This window comes from Trachemys scripta, chromosome 2 (genome assembly GCF_013100865.1).
Source record: "Trachemys scripta elegans isolate TJP31775 chromosome 2, CAS_Tse_1.0, whole genome shotgun sequence".
NCBI lineage: Eukaryota > Metazoa > Chordata > Testudines > Emydidae > Trachemys > Trachemys scripta.
Window position 1 is genome coordinate 261,685,347 of NC_048299.1, and position 22,521 is coordinate 261,707,867.

Consider the following 22,521-nt stretch of genomic DNA (forward strand, 5'->3'; position numbering starts at 1 on the left):
CCACCTGTTTATGCTCTCTGTATGTGTGTATATATATCTCCTCAATATATGTTCCATTCTATATGCATCCGAAGAAGTGGGCTGTAGTCCACGAAAGCTTATGCTCTAATAAATTTGTTAGTCTCTAAGGTGCCATAATATACAGTGTTTAGAGTTTGGTTCAATGGCTCTCAGCACCCCCACTATACAAATTGTTCCAGCACCCCTGGGTCTACATATATCAGTTAATGCACACCAACATTAGTATGCCTTAGAAACCACTCCCCTGTAGACTCCATTACCCCACTGTGTAGGCAAGCCCAGGGTTTCAGTGTCCATTGAGGCCAATGATTACTGTCACATAGTTTGTGATCACAGATCGATTGGTTTCTAGTTTCAACCACCTGAAAAGAGAAATCCTCACTGGCTTTAGCTTGGTCTATGTCTGTATTTAATAAACTCATCTCTGTAGCCACATGCCAGTGCTTCCCCATGTCTATTCCTCTGTGAATTTTGCCTTTTTTCCCCTTACAACGATAAGAAGTGTGAAATGTTTGGACTGCATTAACACTGCCAATCATACTTTCAGCTAGTTTAAATTGGTTTTAATGGATTTACACCACCTGAGGATCTAGCCCTAGATGTGCCTGATTGCAGTATTCCAATTGATATGCTAAAAATGTGGAGAGTGATTTTAAACTGCATAATACATTGATAAGCAGAGTTCTTGACATTTTATCTTATTATTGCAGCTTGACTCCCCATAGACCATTTTTTCTGTTGCCTATATAGTTTTTTTTATAACCAGAAGTGCCTCACTTCCAGCTTCCAGCTGTCTTGTTATTTTAGCAGGCACATTGTGCAGTGCTTAGAATTTGTTATTTTGTTCTTAATAATGGAGTCTCAAATACAGCATCTGAAATTAACTAATCAAAATAAACTGGAATACTGCTTGGCTGCATAACTTCCATGACCTCTAAAAACTGGGGGGCAGCTGATTCCCTGCTGTGTCACATCTGTCTGACTCCATTTAAATCAATTGAATTACACCAGGGAAAATCCACTGTCACAGAGTAGTGACTAAAGCCCTAGTACTAACCATTGTGGCAATCCTAGTATTTCAATATACTTATAGAGGTATAGGGCACAATTTTAAAAAGTGTCTAAGTCCCATTTTCAAAAGTTACTTAGGAGCCAAAGGGTACATCTGCACTTGGAGCTGGAAATGTAAATTCCAGCTCTAGAAGACATACCTGCACTAGCTCTGATCAAGCTAGCATACTAAAAATACATGTGTCACCGTGGTAGTGCAAGTGATGGGAGGGACTAGTCTCCTGACATCTTGGACAGGATGGTATATGGGGCAGCTGGCCCCTCCTGCCGCTCACACTAGTGCGGCTACACTTTTGTTTTTAGTATGCTAGATTGATCAGAGTGAGCATTGGTCTATTTCCTTAAACTGGGAAATATACTTCCAGCTCAAAGTGTAGACATAATCTAAGGGCCGCATGTGTTAAAAATAGCAGTGTAGACAGGGGGTAGAATGGGTGGCAGCTCCGGCTACCCAGAGTTACCAAGTACCCAGGGAGCCTGGGCAGGTTTGTACTCAGGCAGCTAGCTCGAGCTGCCGCCCATGCTACCCTCAGCTACACTGCTATTTTTAGCGAGCTACCTTGAGCAGGGCTAGTGTGTGTCTGTGTACTCGACCTGGGAAGCACACTGCCAGCTGCAGTGTAAACATACCCTTAGTGTCATTGAAAGTTTGATTTTCCTCATAGGACCAAATTCAGACCTTGATGTAAGTAACAGCAACGCCACAGAATCCAGCGGGGTTACATCTGCTTATGCTAGAGCCATGTAATGTTCATCGTGTATGACCTCCATGATCTGTGCCTGTGGCCCAGACCCCGTTGCCACACTACTCAAAATAATAGCTATGGGGCCTGTCTGGTGTCCTAGTGTTAGCAATGGCATGCAGGAGACCCGGACTCTATTCCTGTCCAAGGTCCTAGTCCCAGCTCCTCAAGCTGGCTGGGGCGGGGAATGTGATGGAGGGAGTGCACTAAGTTCCTGTTGATGAGAGAGAACCTTTTGTTCTGTTATAAATAGGACTGTGATCAGTTGTTCTCCATATCCACTGAAGGTAGGACAAGAAGTAATGGGCTCAATCTACAGCAACGGAGATTTAGATCAGATATTAGGAAAAACTTTCTAATTATAAGGGTGGGTAAATTCTGGAATAGGCTACGAAAGAAGGTTGGGGAATCCCCGTCATTGGTGGCTTTTAAGGAGAGGTTAGACACGCACGTGTCAGGGATTGTCTAGGTTTACTTGGTCCTGCCTCAGAGCAGGTGGCTGGACTTGATGACTTCTCAATGTCCCTTTCAACCCTACATTTCTATGACTCTAAAATTCTATGTCAAACTACAGAAATCATCCGAAGGCCTGATCCAATGCCCACTGAAGTCAGTGAAAAGACTTCCATTCACTTTAGTTAGTGTTGGACCAGGTCCTGAACGATCAAGGAATAGCACTGGCCAGCTCCAAAAGGCCCTGACTTCTTTGGCCAAACAGCTGGTGGCTGATGTGCTGTCAGACCTTGATAATGAGGGTATACAATGTGGGGAACATTTGCTGGGATGGCTCTAAGGGACTAAGAAAGGAGAAGCAGAGGACATGTCCATCTCTGGCTTTGTTTCACTTGTGTAAAATTAATTCTGTTCACTTTCATCCAGTCAGGTTTAAGCTCCCTTACAGTAAATCTGTCTGCCAGGGCGTCTGACCATTGGATTGGCGCCCCTGAATAGTTACAGCCTTGAACCGAACAGAAAACCTTCTCCATTCCTCTCTTTCCTTTGTCCCGTTATTGCAGAGAAGGGTACAATGCCTGGCGAGATGCAATTCAGCCGACTGAGATCCTCAACAAGCTATGCAAAGACAACAAACTGTCTGGGCCCTACAAGCGACCTGGGCAGATACAAATAGGAACCAAAGTATTCACTGGGAAGACAATCTTTAATGAAGACGAGAATGGTAATTCTGCCATTTATGTTATTTAGTCCTATTACCATAGCCCCTAGAGGTCCCACCTTTGATTAGGATCCTGTTGTGCTAGGCACTGGACAAGCAGATAGCAAGAGACAGTCTCTGCCCTGAGGAGTTCACCATCTAAATAGACAAGGCAGACAAAGAGTGGGAAGGGAAATAGAAGCACAGAGGTTAAGGGACTTGTATAAGATCACACAGCTGGTCAATAGTCAATTCATGAACAGGACCCAGGCCTCCTAATTCCCAGTCCAGTGCCTTATCCACTAGACCTGGCTGCCTCTCTTCATTGTTACGTTTCTTGTTTACTATCACCACTATCATCATTAGTTCTGCGAGGGCATTGGTATAAATCCTACTCCCTGCAGTCCTATTGAGCCTGGGGATCCATGAGTCTAGAGGTCTTTGCAGGGAGCTGTTGCTTCCACCAGGGGAAGAGTCAAGTTCCAAAAGGAGAAGAGGGGCAAAGCTACCAGGGGGGGTGGGTTTGTAGATGTGGGTGGTGAGGGGTGGAACAGAGTCACCAGTGGTTAGGTTGTGTCTTTGAGGGAAGGAGATGGTAAGGGGCAGATGACATGTATTAGGATGGATGCTTTGATTGGGTTGCCCAAGAGAGGGAAGCAGCACAAGGACTGTGCTTTCCCTCTTCGTCAGCGTCTAGTCTATTTTGAGTGTTTGATCTTCGTCTTAGTTCATATATCTTGCTCCCATTTCTCCTGTGGGCAAGCAGACCAGGGAAGATAGGGCTCAGTGTGCTTCGGTATAAGGATAGGGCCAAACTACAGCTGTTCCCCCAAGGATGCATTAGGTAGAAGAGTGCTAGACAAACAAATGACTCCAAAGGGGCCTGGGCAGAGCAGGACTAGACCTGACTCTCTGCCTACCAACAGGTATGTACTAGGAGAAGTGGTTGCAATAGTTGCTTCCCAGCATTCTTGCCCCAGTGCCAGTGGAGCCGTTAAGCTTTTCAGAGGCACAGTGTCACCGGGGGACTGCAGGTTAGCCCTCCCTTTCCCCTGCTTAGCACAACACTGCCCATTTTATCCATGGATACCTTTGGCATCTTTCTGCTCCCTTCACGCAGCATGTGAATTTGGCACTCAAGGGGGCTTCCTTGCTGCCATCACAAGGCAAAAATAAAACTAATGTACAATCCCTAGCACCTATTTACTGACACTTCCTGGGAGCTCGAGGAAATGCCAAATCCCCTGTTCTTCGATTGGCTGCAATTTTTTAAAGAAAAAGACTTAATTATTTAGAAGAAGAAGAAAACAGGCTATCAAATCTTTACCATCCTACCGTTAGATACAGCACTAAAATAGGCGCGTTTAATTTTGTCACGATTCATGGTATTTTGTAATTAGGTTCCTTCTCAGCACTAAACTTTAGTTACTCCTGTGGGTGCTCTTATTTAAAGGAATAAATGTGTTTTATTACATCTCTATTCTTCCTTGGGATGCATTAAATACTGCTCTAAACTCGAGCAGATTTTTAACACGTGTCTTTCACAACTGACAAGCCATATTAATCAGAGGCTTAATATGCTAATTCTGCTATGGTTGTTCTTTTTTTTATTACTCTTTCCTATAGAAGAGCCAGTTGAATCCTATGAACAACTTGCCCTAAAGGTTTTACGTTCCTGGGATGAAATCCCAGGGGTTGGATGTAAGCTGGTTCCAGAACACATTGAGACCCGGCCTCTCTATCACAAGGATAAACCAGGCATGGAACAGGTAGATAAGCCTACAGTGAAAGCATGAAACGTGGGAGAGGTTTTCCATTTCTCCTGCCACTGTTGTTTCTGTTACTATCTCAGAGCTAACAGGGAAATCTCACAAGTGCTCCCATTTCCATTATAGTTTGCACAAAATAATAAGTGCATAGATCAAAATTGTCAAATGTGCATATGTACAGTGAGGCACCTAAATTCATATTTAGGCACCTAAGCAAGAGGTGGTCTGATTTAACGGCAAATTTTCATACTTTCAGATTTTGGACTTTCTTGTAAATGTAATGTTAACTCTGCATTTCATTTCATTTTAATGACTGTTGCTTTCCCTCTCGCACTATCTGCAAAGTTCTTGTAGGGGTGCTCTCAACTTTAACTTCACCATACAATTTTGTTTTCAGGGAATCTAATCAAGAGTCCCTTTGCTCGTATTTGAAAATAACTACTTAGGAATTTGGCTGCAGTAAAGCATTTAAGCACATGTATAAGACATACTGACTTCATGAAGACACATTGAAGCTAATGGAATTTCAGCATCTGCTAAAATGAATATATATAATATAGGGCTGTTGATTAATCACAGTTAACTCACACTATTAACTGAAAAAAATTAATCTCGATTAAAAAATGTAATCACGATTAATCACAGTTTTAATCACACTGTTAAACAATAGAATACCAATTGAAATTTGTTAAATATTTTGGATGTTTTTCTACATTTTCATATATATTGTATTCTATGTTGTAATTGAAATCAAAGTGTATATTATTTTTTATTACAAATATTTGCACTGTAAAAATAATAAAAGAAATATTATTTTTCAATTCACCTTATACAAGTACGGAAGTGCAATCTCTTTGTCATGAAAGTGCAACTTACAACTGTAGATTTTTTTGTTACACTCAAACAAAACAATGTAAAACTTCAGAGCCTACAAGTCCACTCAGTCGTACTTCTTGTTCAGCCAATCACTAAGACAAACAAGTTTGTTAACATTTACAGTAGAAAATGCTGCCCTCTTCTTATTTACAATGTCACCAGAAAGTGAGAACAGGCATTTGCATGGCACTTTTGTAGCTGGCATTGCAAGGTATTTATGTGCCAGATAGTCTAAACATTTGTATGCCCCTTCATGCTTCAGCCACAATTCCAGAGGACATGCTTCCATGCTAATGACACTTATTAAAAAAATAATGTGTTAATTAAATTTGTGACTGAACTCCTTGGGGGTGAATTGTATGTCTGTTTTACCCACATTCTGCCATATATTTCATGTTATAGCAATCTTGGATGATGACCCAGCACATGTTGTTCATTTTAAGAACACTTTCACTGCAGATTTGACAAAACGCCAAGAAGGTACCAATGTTAGATTTCTAAAGATAGCTACATCACTCAATCCAAGGTTTAAGAATCTGAAATGCTTTCCAAAATCTGGGAGGGAAGAAGTGTGGAGCATGCTTTCAGCAGTCTTAAAAGAGCAACACTCCAATGCGGAAACTACAGAACCCGAACCACCAAAAAAGAAAATCAATCTTTTGCTGGTGGCATCTGACTCAGATAATGAAAATGAACATGTGTCGGTCTGCACTGCTTTGGATTGTTATCGAGAAGCCCCCATTATCAGTATGGACGCATGTCCCCTGGAATGGTGGTTGAAGCATGAAGGGACATATGAATCTTTAGCGCATCTGGCACGTAAATATCTTGCGATGCTGGCTACAACAGTGCCATGAGAATGCCTGTTCTCACGTTCAGGTGACATTGTAAACAAGAAGCAGGCAGCATTATTTCCTGCAAATGTAACAAACTTGTTTGTCTGAGCAATTGGCTGAACAAAACGTAGGACCGAGTGGACTTGCAGGCTCTAAAATTTTACATTGTTTTATTTTTGAATGCAGATTTTTTTGTACATAATTTTACATTTGTAAATTCAACTTTCCCTGATAAAGAAATTGCACTACAGTACTTGTATTGGGTGAATTGGCAAATACTATTTCTTTTGTTTTTTTACAGTGCAAATACTTGTAATAAAAAATAAATATAAAGTGAGCACTGTACACTTTGTATTCTGTGTTGTAATTGAAATCAGTATATTTGAAAATGTAGAAAACATCCAAAAATATTTAAATAGATGGTATTCTATTATTGTTTAACAATGTGATTAATCGCAATTAATGTTTTTAATCGCTTGATGGCCCTAATATCATTGGGAAAATATAATTAACTATTCAGTATATGTTCTGATTCCTGTCCAGACCATCTACGGCCAGCAGATCGAGGAACGTGATCGTTCCCCTTTATTCGACATTGGTGAGGCCTCATCTGGAATACTGTGTCCAGTTTTGGTCCCCACACTACAAGAAGGATGTGGAAAAATTGGAAAGAGTCCAGCGGAGGGCAACAAAAATGATTAGGGGTCTGGAGCACATGACTTATGAGGAGAGGCTGAGAGAACTGGGATTGTTTAGTCTCCAGAAGAGAAGAATGAGGGGGGATTTGATAGCAGCCTTCAACTACCTGAAGGGGGGTTCCAAAGAGGATGGAGCTCGGCTGTTCTCAGTGGTGGCAGATGACAGAACAAGGAGCAATGGTCTCAAGTTGCAGTGGGGGAGGTCCAGGTTGGATATCAGGAAAAACTATTTCACTAGGAGGGTGGTGAAACACTGGAATGCGTTACCTAGGGAGGTGGTGGAGTCTCCTTCCTTGGAGGTTTTTAAGGCCCGGCTTGACAAAGCCCTGGCTGGGATGATTTAGCTGGGAATTGGTCCTGCTTTGAGCAGGGGGTTGGACTAGATGACCTCTTGAGGTCCCTTCCAACTCTGATATTCTATGATTCTATGATTCTATGATACGGAGAGGAATCAGAATTTCTCAACAGGTGTGTCTGGATAAGTATTATTGTTATAGTGTGAACAGCTAATGGTGATCCTTCTTTGTGCTTCAGCTTTGAGGGCTTAGAGTCTGCCCTCATTATTGCGCAATTCTGATAATGTGTAGCACAATGATAGTGATGAAAATTCTAGAGAGTCACTGATTTGTTACAGGATGTTCTTATTTGTGATGGTCAAACTGAAAACAGCTCAGAATCTGAGTTCAGTTCAATTAAGGATCCAAATAATTATCCAACCCTCCCGAGTTTCCAAAATTGGGCTGGAAGTCTCATAAGAATAGGCTTTCTTGAAAGATTTCAATTGCTACCACCTCTGGCCTGAGTTGAAAATACCACGAGAAACACCTCTCTTCTGCTTCGAGTGCTTGTTCATGTTGATTCCAATCAGGTGTGCGTATGCCGTGTGCATGGTCGTCAGAAACTTTTTCCCTTAGCAGCTCTCATTGTGCCAGCTGTGGAGCCCCCTGAAGTGGTGCTTTCATTGCGCTCAATATATGACCCTGCCGACCCAACCCCCCTTCAGTTTCTTCTTACTGCCCGTGATGGCCGTTGGAACTGTGTTCGCTTGCTTAGCAAGGGCTTCCCTTAGTTGGTATACATAGTGTATATAGTGTTCAGGTTAGGGTGCAGGGTCCTCCCCTATCCCTTACCTCCCCTCAGCTCCCGGGCATGCCTCGGGGCCAAGGGTTTAAACCTTGCAGGACCTGCGGGAAGCCAATGCCAACGGACGACCCCCCACAATGCGTGTCTGGGGAAAGAGCACCAAACAGACAGGTGCAAAATCTGCAGATCTTTCTGCCCTACGATGAAGAAAGAGTGAGATTTCTGGCTGAAACAACTTCTGATGGGGTCCACTCTCGTTGGCAGCCCGCCACGGAGTGCCGAGATCCGACACCGAGCGCGTCGGTGCGGAGTGCCCCGGCCTCGGAGTGCGACACAGCGCCGAGGAAAGTCTCTGACTCAAGAGACCCTTGGCATCGGTGCTCCCCAGCACCGCAAGTGGCACAGTTAACCAGGCACCGCTCTCACTCACTGGTGCCACACAAGCGGAACAAGAAGACGGACTGGGATCGTTCCCCGGTGCCAAAGGCAGTGCCAGGTGCAACAGCAGTGCGTCCCACAAAGGAGCACTCGGTGTCCAAGGGCCAGGAGTCGGCGCCATTGACTTTGGTTCCCCGGAGGGGACCGTTGAGTCCGGTGCCCAGCGACACCCCAAACAGACAGTGTCAGGTGGAGGAGTTGGAGTCCCCCTCCACCCCAGACACTTTTGAAGCCACCAGGGATCTAATAGCAATGACAACCCCACAACCTTTGGCTATCTAGAGACAAGCCAGCCGTGATGCGGTGATCACCCTCTCCGACACAGCACCATTCACCTCGGCACCGCTTGGCTTCACCATCGCCAATGCACCATTCCCCATCTCAGGACCCTGTGTGTGGTTCCCCGGCTCAGTCTCCAGCACGGGCTGAGCGTCACCTGTCCCCGTCATTGACCTCTTGGCACTGATCCCCAGCACAGGAGCATCAAAACCAGTCCCCTACTTAGTACTGCTGTGGTCATCACGATCTAGATCTGTGTCATCTGACTCAGACAGGGACTCTTTTTGCTCATGCCGCAGCAGGTGCAGGTCTAATCGGCACAGAAGTGAGGCACCGGTGGCATGGCCTCCACATTGGCAGCCATTCCGGACTCCCTGGGCTTATCACCAGGCCCAGGGGCATTTTCTGGTAATCTCTGAAACCCGAGCACCCGAGCCACATAAAGATCGCCCAGTTCCTCGGGGATCGGAGTCGATGCCAGCACAGGGCCCACAGGCCGTCCAGGACATCGTCAAAGCAGCCACACAGCAACAGCTCCTACAGCTGGCCAGACTACTGCTGCCATGACTACAGTCAGCATGAGCCCACAGGCACTAACCAGGAGGTCCCTAGAGAGTTGGATGGTCAGGAGGACCCTGTACCACCTCTAGCCTCCACATCCTCATCCCCGGACGAGGCAGTTGTAGGGACTTTGGCCTCGGGACCTCCCCCGGTAGACCACTGTGCACACCAGGACCTCTTGCGCAGAATCGCTCGCAACATGGGATTGCAGGCCAAAGAGGTTATCGAGCCAAAGGACCCCATGGTCAATATCCTGACTCCGGAGGGTCCCTCCAGGGTAGCTCTGCCCCTGATAAAAACTATACAGAACAATATTGAAACACTGTGGCAGACCCCGGCATCGATCCCACCAATGGCGAGGGGCATGGAGCACAAGTAGTTAGTCTCATCCAAAGGATATAAGTACTTGTCCTTGCACCCGCAGCCCTCCTCCCTAGTAGTGACCACGGTCAACAAGAAGGACCACCAAGGACCGACTCCGAAATCTAAGGAGTCTAAAAGATTAGACCTTTTTGATAGAATGGTCTACTCAACGGGGGGCCTGCAGCTGAAGATAGCAAACCAACAAGCTATCCTCAGCAGATACAACTCGTGGGCCTCCATGTTGAAGTTTAAGGAGCTAATTCCATCAGACTCCAGGGTCGAATTCATGGCCATTATTTACAAAGGGAAAGCGGTGACACGAACCTCTCTTCAAGCCTCCCTTGATGCGGCGGACTCTGCCACCCGCACCCTCTCATCCGGGATAGCCATGAGAAGGGGTTCAGGACTGCAGGCGTCTGGGCTGCCCCCCGAAGTGCAGCAAACCTCTCAGGACCTGCCGTTTGAGGATTATTCTCGGAGCAGATGGACTCCAAACTGCACAGCCTGAAGGACTCCCAGGCAACCATGAAGTCACTGGGTATGCACAGAGGGAGGGGTAGCAATGGCAGGCGCAGACTGTCGCAACCCTCATCAAGTCAAGGCCAGCGCTCGGCCAAACCTTTGTTGGGCTCAAAGCAGGCCTTTTGAAGGGGCGCCTGAGGATGGCATACCCACCACTACACCAGATCCTTTCCTGTGCTTTATGAATCGTCTATCCCAGTTCTACTGTGCGTGGTCCCAAATAACATCGGACCGCTGTGTACTTCGCATGGTAGAGGTGGGATAGTCTCTCCAATTCTGCCCCTCTCCTCCCTCCCACTCCCCTCCGTGTCCCTCTTCAGGGACCCCTCTCACAAGCAACTCCTTGACCAGGAGATGCAGTCGCTCCTTGCCGTGGGGGCAGTAGAGGAGGTTCCTCAGGAGATATGGGGCAAGGGATTCTACTTCCATTATTTCCTAATCCCCAAAGCAAAGGGGGGGTCTCAGACCCATTTTAGACCTGCAAGGACTCAACCAGTTCTTGGTCAAGCTGAAGTTCCGCATGGTCTCCCTGAGCACGATCATCCCCTCCTTGGATCTGGGAGACTGGTACGCTGCCCTCGACAGCCTGCGCACAGACGATTTTCGCAGTTTGTGGTCAACCACAAACATTATCAGTTCACAGTCCTCCCATTTGGCCTATTGACGGCCCCCTGAGTCTTCACAAAGTGCAAGTCGGTGGTCGCAGCCTTTCTTTACAGGAGGCAGGTTCAGGCATATCACTATCTCGACGACTGGCTCTCCAGGGAGCAGGTGGAGTCTCAAGTCCGACTAGTCAGAGCTACTTTCGAGAGGCTGGGACTCCTCCTCAACATGAACAAGTCGACCTTGTCACTGACCCTTTGGGATGGTGCTCGACTCGGGGCAAACAAGGGCAGTCCTTCCAGAGGCACGATTCCAAGTGATGACAGACATTATCCAAAGCCTCAAGTGATACCCCACCACAACAGCAAGGGAATACCTGAGTCTCCTCAGCCACATGACAGCCTGCACTTATAAGGTCAGACATGCCAGACTGAGGCTCAGACCACTCCAGGCGTGGCTCACTTCGACCTATCACTCAGCGCGAGACAGCCTGGACTCAGTGGTGTCAGTGCCAGAGCATGTACTCAAGTCCCTCTGTTGGTGGCTCAACCCTTGGACAGTCTGTGAAGGCATTCCCTTCAACAGCCCACAGCACTCTCTGTCCCTAGTAACGGACGTGTCAGCTCTGGGTTGGGGCGCTCACCTGGGAGATCTCCGAACGCAGGGCCTATGGTTGCAGGACGAGCTCTCACTCCATATCAATATCAAGGAGCTCCGAGCGGTGCAGCTAGCCTGACACACCTTCCTGTCTCGACTACAAGGTCAGTGTGTGGCAGTGATGACCATCAACACCTCTGCCATGTTCTACATCAACAAACAGGGTGGAGCTTGTTCCTCCCCCTATTCTGGGAAGCTGTCCAGCTATGCATAGCCCACTCCATTCACCTGGAGGTGTCCTATCTCCTGGGAGTGCAGAACTAACTGGCGGACTACCTCAGCAGATCGTTCTGCAACCGCGAGTGGTCCATCCTTCTGGATGTCATACATTCCATCTTCCAAAGGTGGGGGTTTCCCCAGGTCGATCTGTTTGCCACCCAGAGCAACAGAAAGTGCCCAACGTTCTGCTCCTTCCAGAAGCACAGCCCACGTTCAATATCGGACATGTTCCTGCTACCCTGGGGAGAACACCTCATGTATGGTTTTCCACCAGTTCCACTTGTGCACAAGGTGCTGCTCAAGATCTGCAGAGATAAGGTGAAGGTAATCCTGCTGGCTCCAGCATGGTACCACCAACATTGGTACACCATGCTTCTGCAGCTGTCAGTGGACACCCCGATTGTGTTACCACTTTACCCCAATCTGATCACACAGGACCACAGTCGCCTTCACCACCCAGATCTCCAATCCCTCCATTTCACGGCTTGGAAGCTTCATGGTTAAAACCAACGGAGCTCTGGTGCCTGGAACATGTAAGAAAGGTTCTGCTTGGCAGCAGAAAACCATCCACCAGGGCCACTTATCTAACTAAGTGGAAAAGGTTCTTTTGCTGGTGTGCCCAGCATTTCACACCTGCACTCCAGGTGCCTATACCACTTGTCCTGGAGTACCTCTTACACTTGAAACAACAGGGCCTGGCAGGGTCATCCATAAGGGTACACCTCACTGCTATCTCTGCCTTCCACCTGGGAGAGTTGGGGTGTTCCGTGTTCACCAACTCCATTTCCTCAAGGGTCTGGAAAGATTATATCCACAGGCTCGACAACCTGTGCCTGCATGGGACCTTAATATGGTCCTCTCAAGACTAATGGGGGCCCCTTTTGAGCCGCTGGCTACTTGCTCCCTTCTGTATTTGTTGTGGAAGGTGGCATTCCTGGTCACCATTTCATCAGCTAGGAGGGTGTCCGAGCTAATCTCCGACCCACCCTACACGGTCTTCCACAAGGACAAGGTTCAACTCAGGCTTCCCCCAGCCTTCCTTCCCAAGGTGGTGTCCCAATTTCATACTAGCCAAGACATTTTTCTACCGGTCTTTTATTCTAAGCCTCATACCGGTGCACGGGAGCAGAGGCTTCACTCACTGAATGTCCGGTGTGCACTAGCATTCTACATCGAGCGCACTGAGCCTTTCATGAAATTGAACCAACTATTCATGGTGGTGGCAGACCGGATGAAAGGGCTCCTGGTCTCTTCCTAACGCATTTCTTCCTGGATCACGGACTGTATCCGCACATGCTACGAGCTAAGGTCCCAGCCCCGGATATTACAGCACACTCCACAAGGGCACAAGCCTCGTCAGCTGCTTTCCTGGCCCAGATCCCCATTCAAGAGATCTGCAGAGCTGCAACCTGGTCATCAGTGCATATGTTTACCACTCACTGTGTTGTCACCCAGCATGTCAGAGATGATGCAGCATTCGGCAGAGCGGTGCTCCAATCAGAGATTCCTTAACTCCGACCCCACCTCCAGGGGAGAGCTTGGGAGTCACCTGATTGGAATTGATGTGAACAAGCACTTGAAGAAGAAAAAAATGGTTACTCACTTTCTTGTAACTGTTGTTCTTTGATATGTGTTGTTCACGTCCATTCCAATACCCACCCTCGTTCCTTTCTGTCGGAGTAGCCGGCAAGAAGGAACTGAAGGCAGGTTGGGTCGGCAGGGTCATATATTGAGCACCATGAAGGCGTCACTCCAGGGGGCTCCACAGCTGATTCAACTGGAGCTGCTAAAGGAAAAACTTTCCGACGACTGTGCATGCGGCACACATGCACCTGATTGGAATGGATGTGAACAACATATCTCGAAGAACAACAGTTACGAAAAGGCGTTTCACCATGTCCTGCGCTGTTAGGAACCCAAGAGTGCAAAGCAAGTGAAAATGTTAAACTTCTGAACATATCAGAATCCTACAGCAGGATCAAGTTTGAGTTTGGCTATAGAAATAGAAACATGGTTCTGGTTTAGCTCTCAGATACACATCTGGCCCTGTATAAACACATGTAATAAAATAAGTAGAAATAGAAGTGAGGATGTATCAGCAGGGAGGTTTCCCAACTGTTCATATGAGTTACAGGACAATCACAAGACTGGGGTTTGGAGCAACCCAATTCTATTGCAGGTTACAGCACACCGTGCAGGATGGGAGGCAGACAGCAGTGATGCACCAGGACCCAACACAAATGAATAACTTTAGTGCAGGGAGGGGAAGTCCAAAGAACCAACCACAAAATCCTAAAATATAGGCGCTGCTCTGGGACCACTGGCTGAAATGTTGATTCTTGATGTGATCACATACCACTGATATAGATTCTGTCTATATGAAAAATACACAGAACAGCCACAAATACTGTAATGACCTGGTTGGTATTTCTAGAAGAAAATTTGCTTGTGAAGCCTTTTGAAGTTAGCACTAAATTTTAGTGCTATTTAAAATTCTCACTAAAGGTGGGTGACAATATTGCTTATTTCTTTTCTTAAAGGGTCGTGTGCAGATGTGGGTGGACATGTTTCCCAAAGATATGCCTCCGCCGGGACCACCTGTTGATATTTCACCAAGGAAACCCAAAGGGTAATTCAGGGTGCATTTCTGTTGTGCTGTCAATGTACTGGCATCATCCTGCAAATACTGAATCTTTCAAAAGGGCTTGTCTGCATGACCCCCACAGTGTGGAAGATCAGGGCATGCATTTCATCACACCCTGAAGTGTTGTGCTGTAACTGCCCCATGTACACCCTGCTAGCATGAACTAAAAGGGATCTAGTTGGTGTTAACATAGTCTCATTTCAAACAGGACTGTGTTAACATGAAGTAGGTACCTTTTGGTTCGTGCTAGCAGAGTCTGTATGCACAACACTTCAGCGCATGCTGTGGTTCACACCCCTGTAGTCCGCACTGCGAGGCCATATAAATAAGACCCAATGTCTGGTAAGAAATGTACTTGCAAAATATTATTTAAACTGAGAAACAATGCCATAGATTCATAGATTTTAAAGCCAGAAAGGACCATTATGATCATCTAGTCTGATCTCCTGCATAATACATGTAACCCACACACCTCTTGGGTGTGGTGTTCTGTCTGCTCTAGTGGCACCAAGACCACTTAGAGATTAATGAGTCTGCTACAGCCTTAGCTAAGGGCCATGTGGCTTTTAGCTCATGCAGTAGCAGCTCATACACTAAGTTCCAGAGATTCCAGGTTCAATCCCACCCACTGATGACTGGGGCCTGTTGGTGTTACAACTGGGGGCTCATCTGGGATTTCAACTGGGAAGTCTTTGAAGCTCAGGATAGGGAAGTATGTAACTCACATACCTCCTGGGTGTGGTGTTCTGTCCCTTCTAGTGGCACCAAGACCCACTTAGAGATTAATGAGTCTGCTACAGCCATAGCTAAGGGCCATGTGGCTTTTAGCTCATACAATAGAGGCTCATAGACTAAGCTCTAGAGGTCCCAGGTTCGATCCCGCCCACCGACGACTGGGGTCAGTCAGTGTTACATACAGGACTTAGAACCTTACCAGTAATTTCTGCATCAATCCATAATTTCTGTTTGAGCTATAGCATATCTTTTATAAAAACATCCAATCTTGATTTAAAGACTTCATGTGATTCAGTCAACAGTGGTAAAAAGACTAGAGTACAAGGGGCAGCTGCAGTGAGTCTTAAAGTTATTATCCCTCCACTGAACGCTAACTCCAAAGTTATAATTTAGTCTCTATGTCACTTTAGCTCTCTCACATACATAAAGTACTTGACCGTTGGTCAAGATCTTCCCTCTCATATTATTGTACCTGAGGGATTTTCACTACTTTGGGCAAGAATGAGGTCAAGAAGCACAAAAGGAGGTTGCAGAGAGAGATTTGTTTGGAATAGTAAGCGTCTCTGTAATTTCAGGCAGATATATATCCTACTCTGACATTGCACTAAATGAGTCAACCTAGTGGTTAGTGTCTGATAGATAATAAATGACTAGGAGAATTCATGGCTCATCCCAAATGCACCTTGAGATATTTTAATAAGGGCTTTGTCAGGTAATTTTTATGTCTGGAACACAGACGCAGTGTGTGCATTATTTATGTTCAAACTAAAGACGATGCTATAAAAAAATAACACTTTGCTCCTGTCTGTGCCGAATTAAGTAAAGTCCATAATTTGACCAAAAAGGAGACTGTCTAACAAGTGCTTTCTTTATACAAGGATTTTATGTGAGGCTATTTATCAGCTGTGAATTTTTCAAACCAGAAAGATTTGCACCTAATAATATTTGCAAGAACAAAATGTTGCTGCCATGCGGCACTCTATAGAAACATAGACAAATGTTGTTGAAATGTTAATCATCAGAGTGGTTTAGATTTCTGCAAGAGACCTTGGCTTTGGAAGATGCTGTACGCCGATTAGCCTGAAGAAAGGTGCACAAAAATGGTGCAAGACAAACAGGTAGATATGCATGTTGCTAAGGCTTCCAGCACCTACAAGCATACATGTGTATTCAAAGTGAAAAGAGCACAGTGGAGTTCATTCCCATTGCTGGATGCTGCTATAAAATGTCTCTCCTGGATGTTAGATTTATCCATGCTCCCTAAAGGTGTTTCGGAACAGCATTTTTCCTCCTTTTTCATGTACTAGATTACACCCAATATCATATATTGTCAACAAGAAAATCTCTGAAAAGGAGACACCCACCCTGTCTGCCTAAATGGGTTTTGCCCTCATTGGCAAGTTACTCAGTATTTTGTGGATGCTCAGATGATGTTGTTCAGTCCAGTCTAGCCATTTCATAGCAGTATTGTTGTGATCAGAATTAAAAAAGAACATAGGCAAACAACCAGCGAGGAATTTTCCACTGTTCTGAGGCTGCCGGCGACACTTACTGTCACTCTGCATTCTCATGAGCTAAGAGAACAGCCCCTAATTCTGTTATATCACAAGAGACTCCAATAGACACAAGGAGTCTGATTCTGATCCCATTCTTCAGACCAGTTTTACATCAACATAACACACTTTATGTTAAGGAAATTGCTACTGATTCATACCAGTGTCTGATTAGACTCAGGCCCTATGTGTACTCAGGAAGAGAAATTAACTGGAAGGCCTTTTGCTACCATGAATTGAAATATACAAAATGTTGGTTTCTTTCTTTTTCAGTTATGAATTGAGAGTAATCATCTGGAATACAGAAGATGTAATTTTAGAGGATGAGAATATCTTCACAGGACAAAAATCAAGTGACATCTATGTAAAAGGGTGCGTTCATCTGGATATCACTTTTTGTGTCTCTTCATTTATTCCTTGTGAGGACCATTAATATCTGATTCAAGCCATCCATCAAAGACCAGAGTCACAAAACTTATGGGGTTGTATTAACAAGGCTATTCTCCTTGTGAGACATTTCTGGGATCTTGATAATTTGCTGTGACTGTGTGCCAAAAATAGCCAGCCATTCTGGAAACTAGTTAGTCCTCTTTCACCTTTAAATATAGACTCATTAGACCTAATTCACTACTCACACAGAGTAAAATCAGGAGTAGCGCTATTCACTTGGTGTGAGTAGAGAATCAAGTCCAAAACTTCATGGGTTAAATGCAAATGCCTACAGCATTTTAAACTTGAAGGGCTTATAGCATAGGTGCTGGAAATAGGGGTGCTGGGGGTGCTGCCGCACCCCTGGGCTTTAAGTGGTTTCCATCATATACAGGGTTTACAGTTTGCTTCAATGGCTCTCAGAACCCCCACTATACAAATTGTTCCAGCACCCCTGGCTTATAGGGATACAGAATGGTGATACATAATGCGTTGAGAGAAATTATAACCAGCTTAGTGAAGTTAGTAATAAAAAAATTGAGAAGTATCATAGGAGATTCCTGTGGGAAATCCATTCTGACCAGATTATTCTGACCAGATATTTGTTGACTGGAGTATGTGTAGTGGGCTGTAGCCCACGAAAGCTTATGCTCAAATAAATTTGTTAGGCTCTAAGGTGCCACAAGTACTCCTGTTCTTTTTGCGGATACAGACTAACACGGCTGCTACTCTGAAACCGGAGTATGTGTGTGAGTGAATGGCAGGGAAGAGTGTGTGTGAAGAATTTTTCATTAGCATTTTATAGCTTATCTTTTTTGTCGCTATTACACTGCTGCAAAATTACAAAATTACTCAGGATGGTTAAGTCCAAAGCAGACTGTGAGGAGTTACAAAGGGACTCACAAAACTGAGTGACTGGGCAACAAAATGGCAGATGAAATTCACTATTGATAATGCAAAGTAATGCACATTGGAAAACATAATTCCAATTGTACAGACAAAATGGTGGGGTCTAAATTAGCTGTTACCACTCAAGAAAGAGATCTTGGAGTCGTCGTAGATAGTTCTCAGACAACATCCACTCAATGTGCAGCGGCTAACAGAATGTTAGGAACCATTAGTAAAGGGATAGATAATAAGACAACATATAATAATTCCACTATATAAACCTGTGGTACACCCATACCTTGAATACTGCGTGCAGCTCTAGTTGCTCCATCTCAAAAAAGATACATTAGATTTGGAAAAGGTACAGAGAAAGGCAACAGAAATTATTAGGAGTATGGAACAGCTTGAGGAGAGATTAAAAAGACTGGGACTTTTCAGCTTAGAAAAGAGATGATTAAGATGGTGTGTGATAGAGGTTTATAAAATCATGAATGGTGTGGAGAAAGTGAATAGGGAAGTGTTATTTACTCCTTTACATAACACAAGAACCAGGGGTCACCCAATGAAATTAATAGGCAGCAGATTTAAAACAAACAAAAGGAAATACTTCTTTACACAACACACAGTCAACTGGTAGAACTCATTGCCAGGAGATATTGTGAATGCCAAAACTATAACTTGGTTCAAAAATAACTAGATAAGATCATGGAGGATAGGTCTATCAATGGCTATTAGTCAAGATGGTCAGGGATGCAACCCCATGCTCTGGGTGTCCCTAACCTCTGACTGCCAGAAGCTGGGGTTGGATGACAGGGATGGATCACTCAAAAATTGCCTTGTTCTGTTCATTCCCTCTGAAGCAGTTGGCATTGCTACTGTTGGAAGACAGGTTACCAGGCTAGAGGAACCATTGGTCTGACCCAGTATGACCGTTCTTATGTCCTTAATACCATCTTTGAGACTGTTCATATTTTTGAATCGCCTTTTTATAATATTGCCACTCATGAGTACTGGTTAACTTTTTTGGATGTGGTGCAAATTTTTAAATATTGATTAGAAATTATAGACAATCATCTGCAGAACTAAAAACCAAGCAGATACATTCATAAATGAATGGGTACCTCCAAAAGATATGTATTTTTGAGAAGCACAATATGGATTTTTTGTAATATTCCTTTGTACATGATACATTGTTTATGATGCATCAAAAAAACAGAACAAACCAGAATTTTTTTTGGAGAAACGAGTCAGCCATGCTTACACCTGACATCCTTCACTCTAGAGCACGTTCAGATACAAATAATTTTGGTTCTAACATCAAGTACCTAAATCAGCATCTGAGACTGTCAGGGAATCTACCAGCTAAGGCACAAAATCTACTCATATACCTTTTATCATGGTGATTGATAATGAAAACACTCATATTAGTTTGCTTGCCCATAAAAATATTTTTAATGATTAGCCAGTGGTGCATGGGAAATTAGAATTTTGCAAGTCTGACCTAAATAGAACTCACATTATCCCTCTAAACTTTTGATAGTGATTTTCAGTCACTGGAAGCCTGAGCCACATTTGAATGGTGTTTTAGATATTAGCCACCACCTAAGCCTTCCAGTTGCTCTACTAACATTGATTATGAAAGAAAGGATTGATAAATAAAAATTACTGTAATTGAATTTGAATACCCACGATACGGCTTCCCTATTAACTTTACTGTATTCACCTGTGTGCATGCTATAGGTGGTTAAAGGGACTGGAAGATGACAAACAGGAGACAGATGTGCATTACAACTCCTTGACTGGAGAAGGGAACTTCAACTGGCGCTTTGTGTTTCCATTCCACTATCTCCCAGCTGAGAAACAAATGGTGGTCAGTAAGAAAGAAAACATATTTTCCTTGGAAAAGACAGAACGCAAAATGCCAGCAGTGCTAGTGCTCCAAGTTTGGGACTTTGAAAGACTTTCTTCTGATGATTTCTTGGGTAAGCAAACAGTGGAGCCAACTGAACTTCAGCTAAAATCTTCATAGACCTTTATTTTGTAAAAAAGTGTTGAAGGAGGTATCTAAGGCACAATTATCAGTTGCCTGCCATGAATGCACTTAACGGCTAGAATGCCTAACACATATATGGTTTTGGCTACACAAATGGATGGGTCTGAGTGGCATATTTTTGGAGGCTGATTAAAAGTTGTCCCACTCAACCCACCCCCATGTTTAAATGATGGTCACATTTTTCTATAATGTCAGGTATTACTTAATATGGACCAAAGTCTAGAAATCGTCAATGAAAAGAGTGTATTTAGGCCAATCAGTATCTCCCTGACAATGCAGGATTTTCATCTTATTTGCCAGAGTATGTTCTCAAGTGCTTTGTACAGTTGAGAATAAAATTGCTCTGGTAGCTGAGTTTCCACTACAAAGATTATTCCAGACTAACACAGGTCGCTGTTAGGAAATATTTCCTGATATTCATCCCAAAGTATCTTTTACTCCAGTTCATTCCATTACTCCTTAAACCACCCAAAACAATTCCTCTCCTTAGTTTTAACATGCTTCAAATATCGTATTCCTCTCTCCTATGCACTATAAATATCATTTAGACAAATGCACTTTGTCTCCCTCCTCTCTCTTACTTGTCTATATATCTCTGTCTCATCTACATATATATATTGCTCTAGTTACTGTAGTAGGTAGGCATCTAATACAGAAGCTTCAGACTTTTGCATGGTGCCAGTATAGTGTCAATCTATTAAAAAAGGGAATAGGGACAGCCCGGGAAATTACAGGCCAGTCAGCTTAACTTCAGTACCTGGAAAGATAATGGAGCAAATAACCAAGCAATCAATTCACAAACACCTAGATGATAATAAGGTGATAAGTAACAGTCAACATGGATTTGTCAAGAGCAAATAATGTCAAACCAACCTAATAACTTTCTTTGACAGGGTAACAAGCTTTGTGAATGGGGGGAAGCAGTAGATGTGGTATATCTTGACTTTAGTAAGGCTTTTGATACTGTCTGGCATGACCTTGTCATAAACAAACTAGGGAAATATAGCGAAGATGAAGCTATTATAAGGTGGATGCACAACTGGTTGAAAACTGTTCCCAGAGAGTAGTTATCAGTGGATCACAAGCAAGCTGGAAGGGCATAAACGAGTGGGGTCCCACAGGGATCAGTTCTGGGTTGAGTTCTGTTCAATATATTCATCAATGTTTTAGATAATGGCATAGAAAGTACACTTATAAAGTTTGTGGATGATACCAAGCTGGGAGGGGTTGCAAGTGCTTTGGAGGATAGGAGTAAAATTCAAAATGATCTGGACCAACTGGAGAAATGGTCTGAAGTAAATAGGATAAAATTCAATGAGGACAAATGCAAAGTAGTTCATTTAGGAAGCAACAATCAATTACACACACATAAAACGGGAAATGACTGCCTAGGAAAGAACATTGCCAAAAGGGATGTTGTGGACAAGCTAAATATAAGTCAACAGTGTAACACTGTTGCAAAAAAAGCGAACATCATTCAAGGTTGTATTAGCAGGAGTGTTGTAAGCAAGACATGAGAAATAATTCTTCCATTCCACTCTGCACTGATAAGGTCTCAGCTGGAGTATTGTGTCCAGTTCTGGGTGCCATATTTCAAGAAAGGTGTGGACAAATACGAGAAAGTTCAGAGCAGAGCAACAAAAATGATTAAGGTCTAGAAAATATGACCTATGAGGGAAGATTGAAAAAATTGTGTTTATTTAGTCTGGAGAAGAGAAAACTGAGGGAGACTATGATAACAGTTTTGAAGTACATAAAACATCTGTCAGGGATGATCTAGATAATACTTAGTCCTACCATGAATGCAGGGGAATGGATTAGATGACCTCTCAAGATCCCCTCCTGTCTTATAATTCTATGATTCTGTGAAAAGGCTGTTACAAGGAGGAGGGTGAAAATTGTAGTAAGGGAGGTTTAGGTTGAACTTTAGGAAAACCTTCCTATCTGTCAGGGTGGAAGCACTGGAATTAATTGCCTAGGGAGGTTGTGGAATCTCCATCTTTGCAGGTTTTAAAGAAGAGGTTAGACAAACACCTTTCAGGAATGGTCTAGTTACTACGTAGTCCTGCCTTGAGTGCAGGGAACTGAACTAGATGACCTGTTGAGGTCCCTTCCAGTCCTATACTTCCATGATTCTATGCTTCTACTCCAGCCCCAGGAGATTAGGTTGTAGATTCATGGGGTTTTGGTTTGGTGGATGTGTGTGAGAGAGATGATGCTCAGGAAGGGCTAGGTCAAGCTGGTCTGTGTTGCACTGTGCTCTAAAGGTAGCAAGGCATTCTTCTTGTATTATTGCTTGGTGGTGGTTGTTGTTTTTTGAGTGCCTA

General features: G+C 44.2%; 1 protein-coding gene across 1 annotated transcript in view; it reads left to right on the forward strand.

Moving 5' to 3' along the window:
• FER1L6 (fer-1 like family member 6) overlaps window positions 1-22,521 on the forward strand; it is a 148,221-nt gene that overhangs the window by 118,891 nt on the left and 6,809 nt on the right. The window contains exons 34-38 of the mRNA XM_034763575.1: window positions 2,852-3,012; window positions 4,615-4,757; window positions 14,433-14,521; window positions 17,098-17,196; window positions 19,882-20,123. Of these exons, the coding sequence (XP_034619466.1) occupies window positions 2,852-3,012; window positions 4,615-4,757; window positions 14,433-14,521; window positions 17,098-17,196; window positions 19,882-20,123 (734 nt within the window). The remainder of the gene's footprint in view (window positions 1-2,851; window positions 3,013-4,614; window positions 4,758-14,432; window positions 14,522-17,097; window positions 17,197-19,881; window positions 20,124-22,521) is intronic.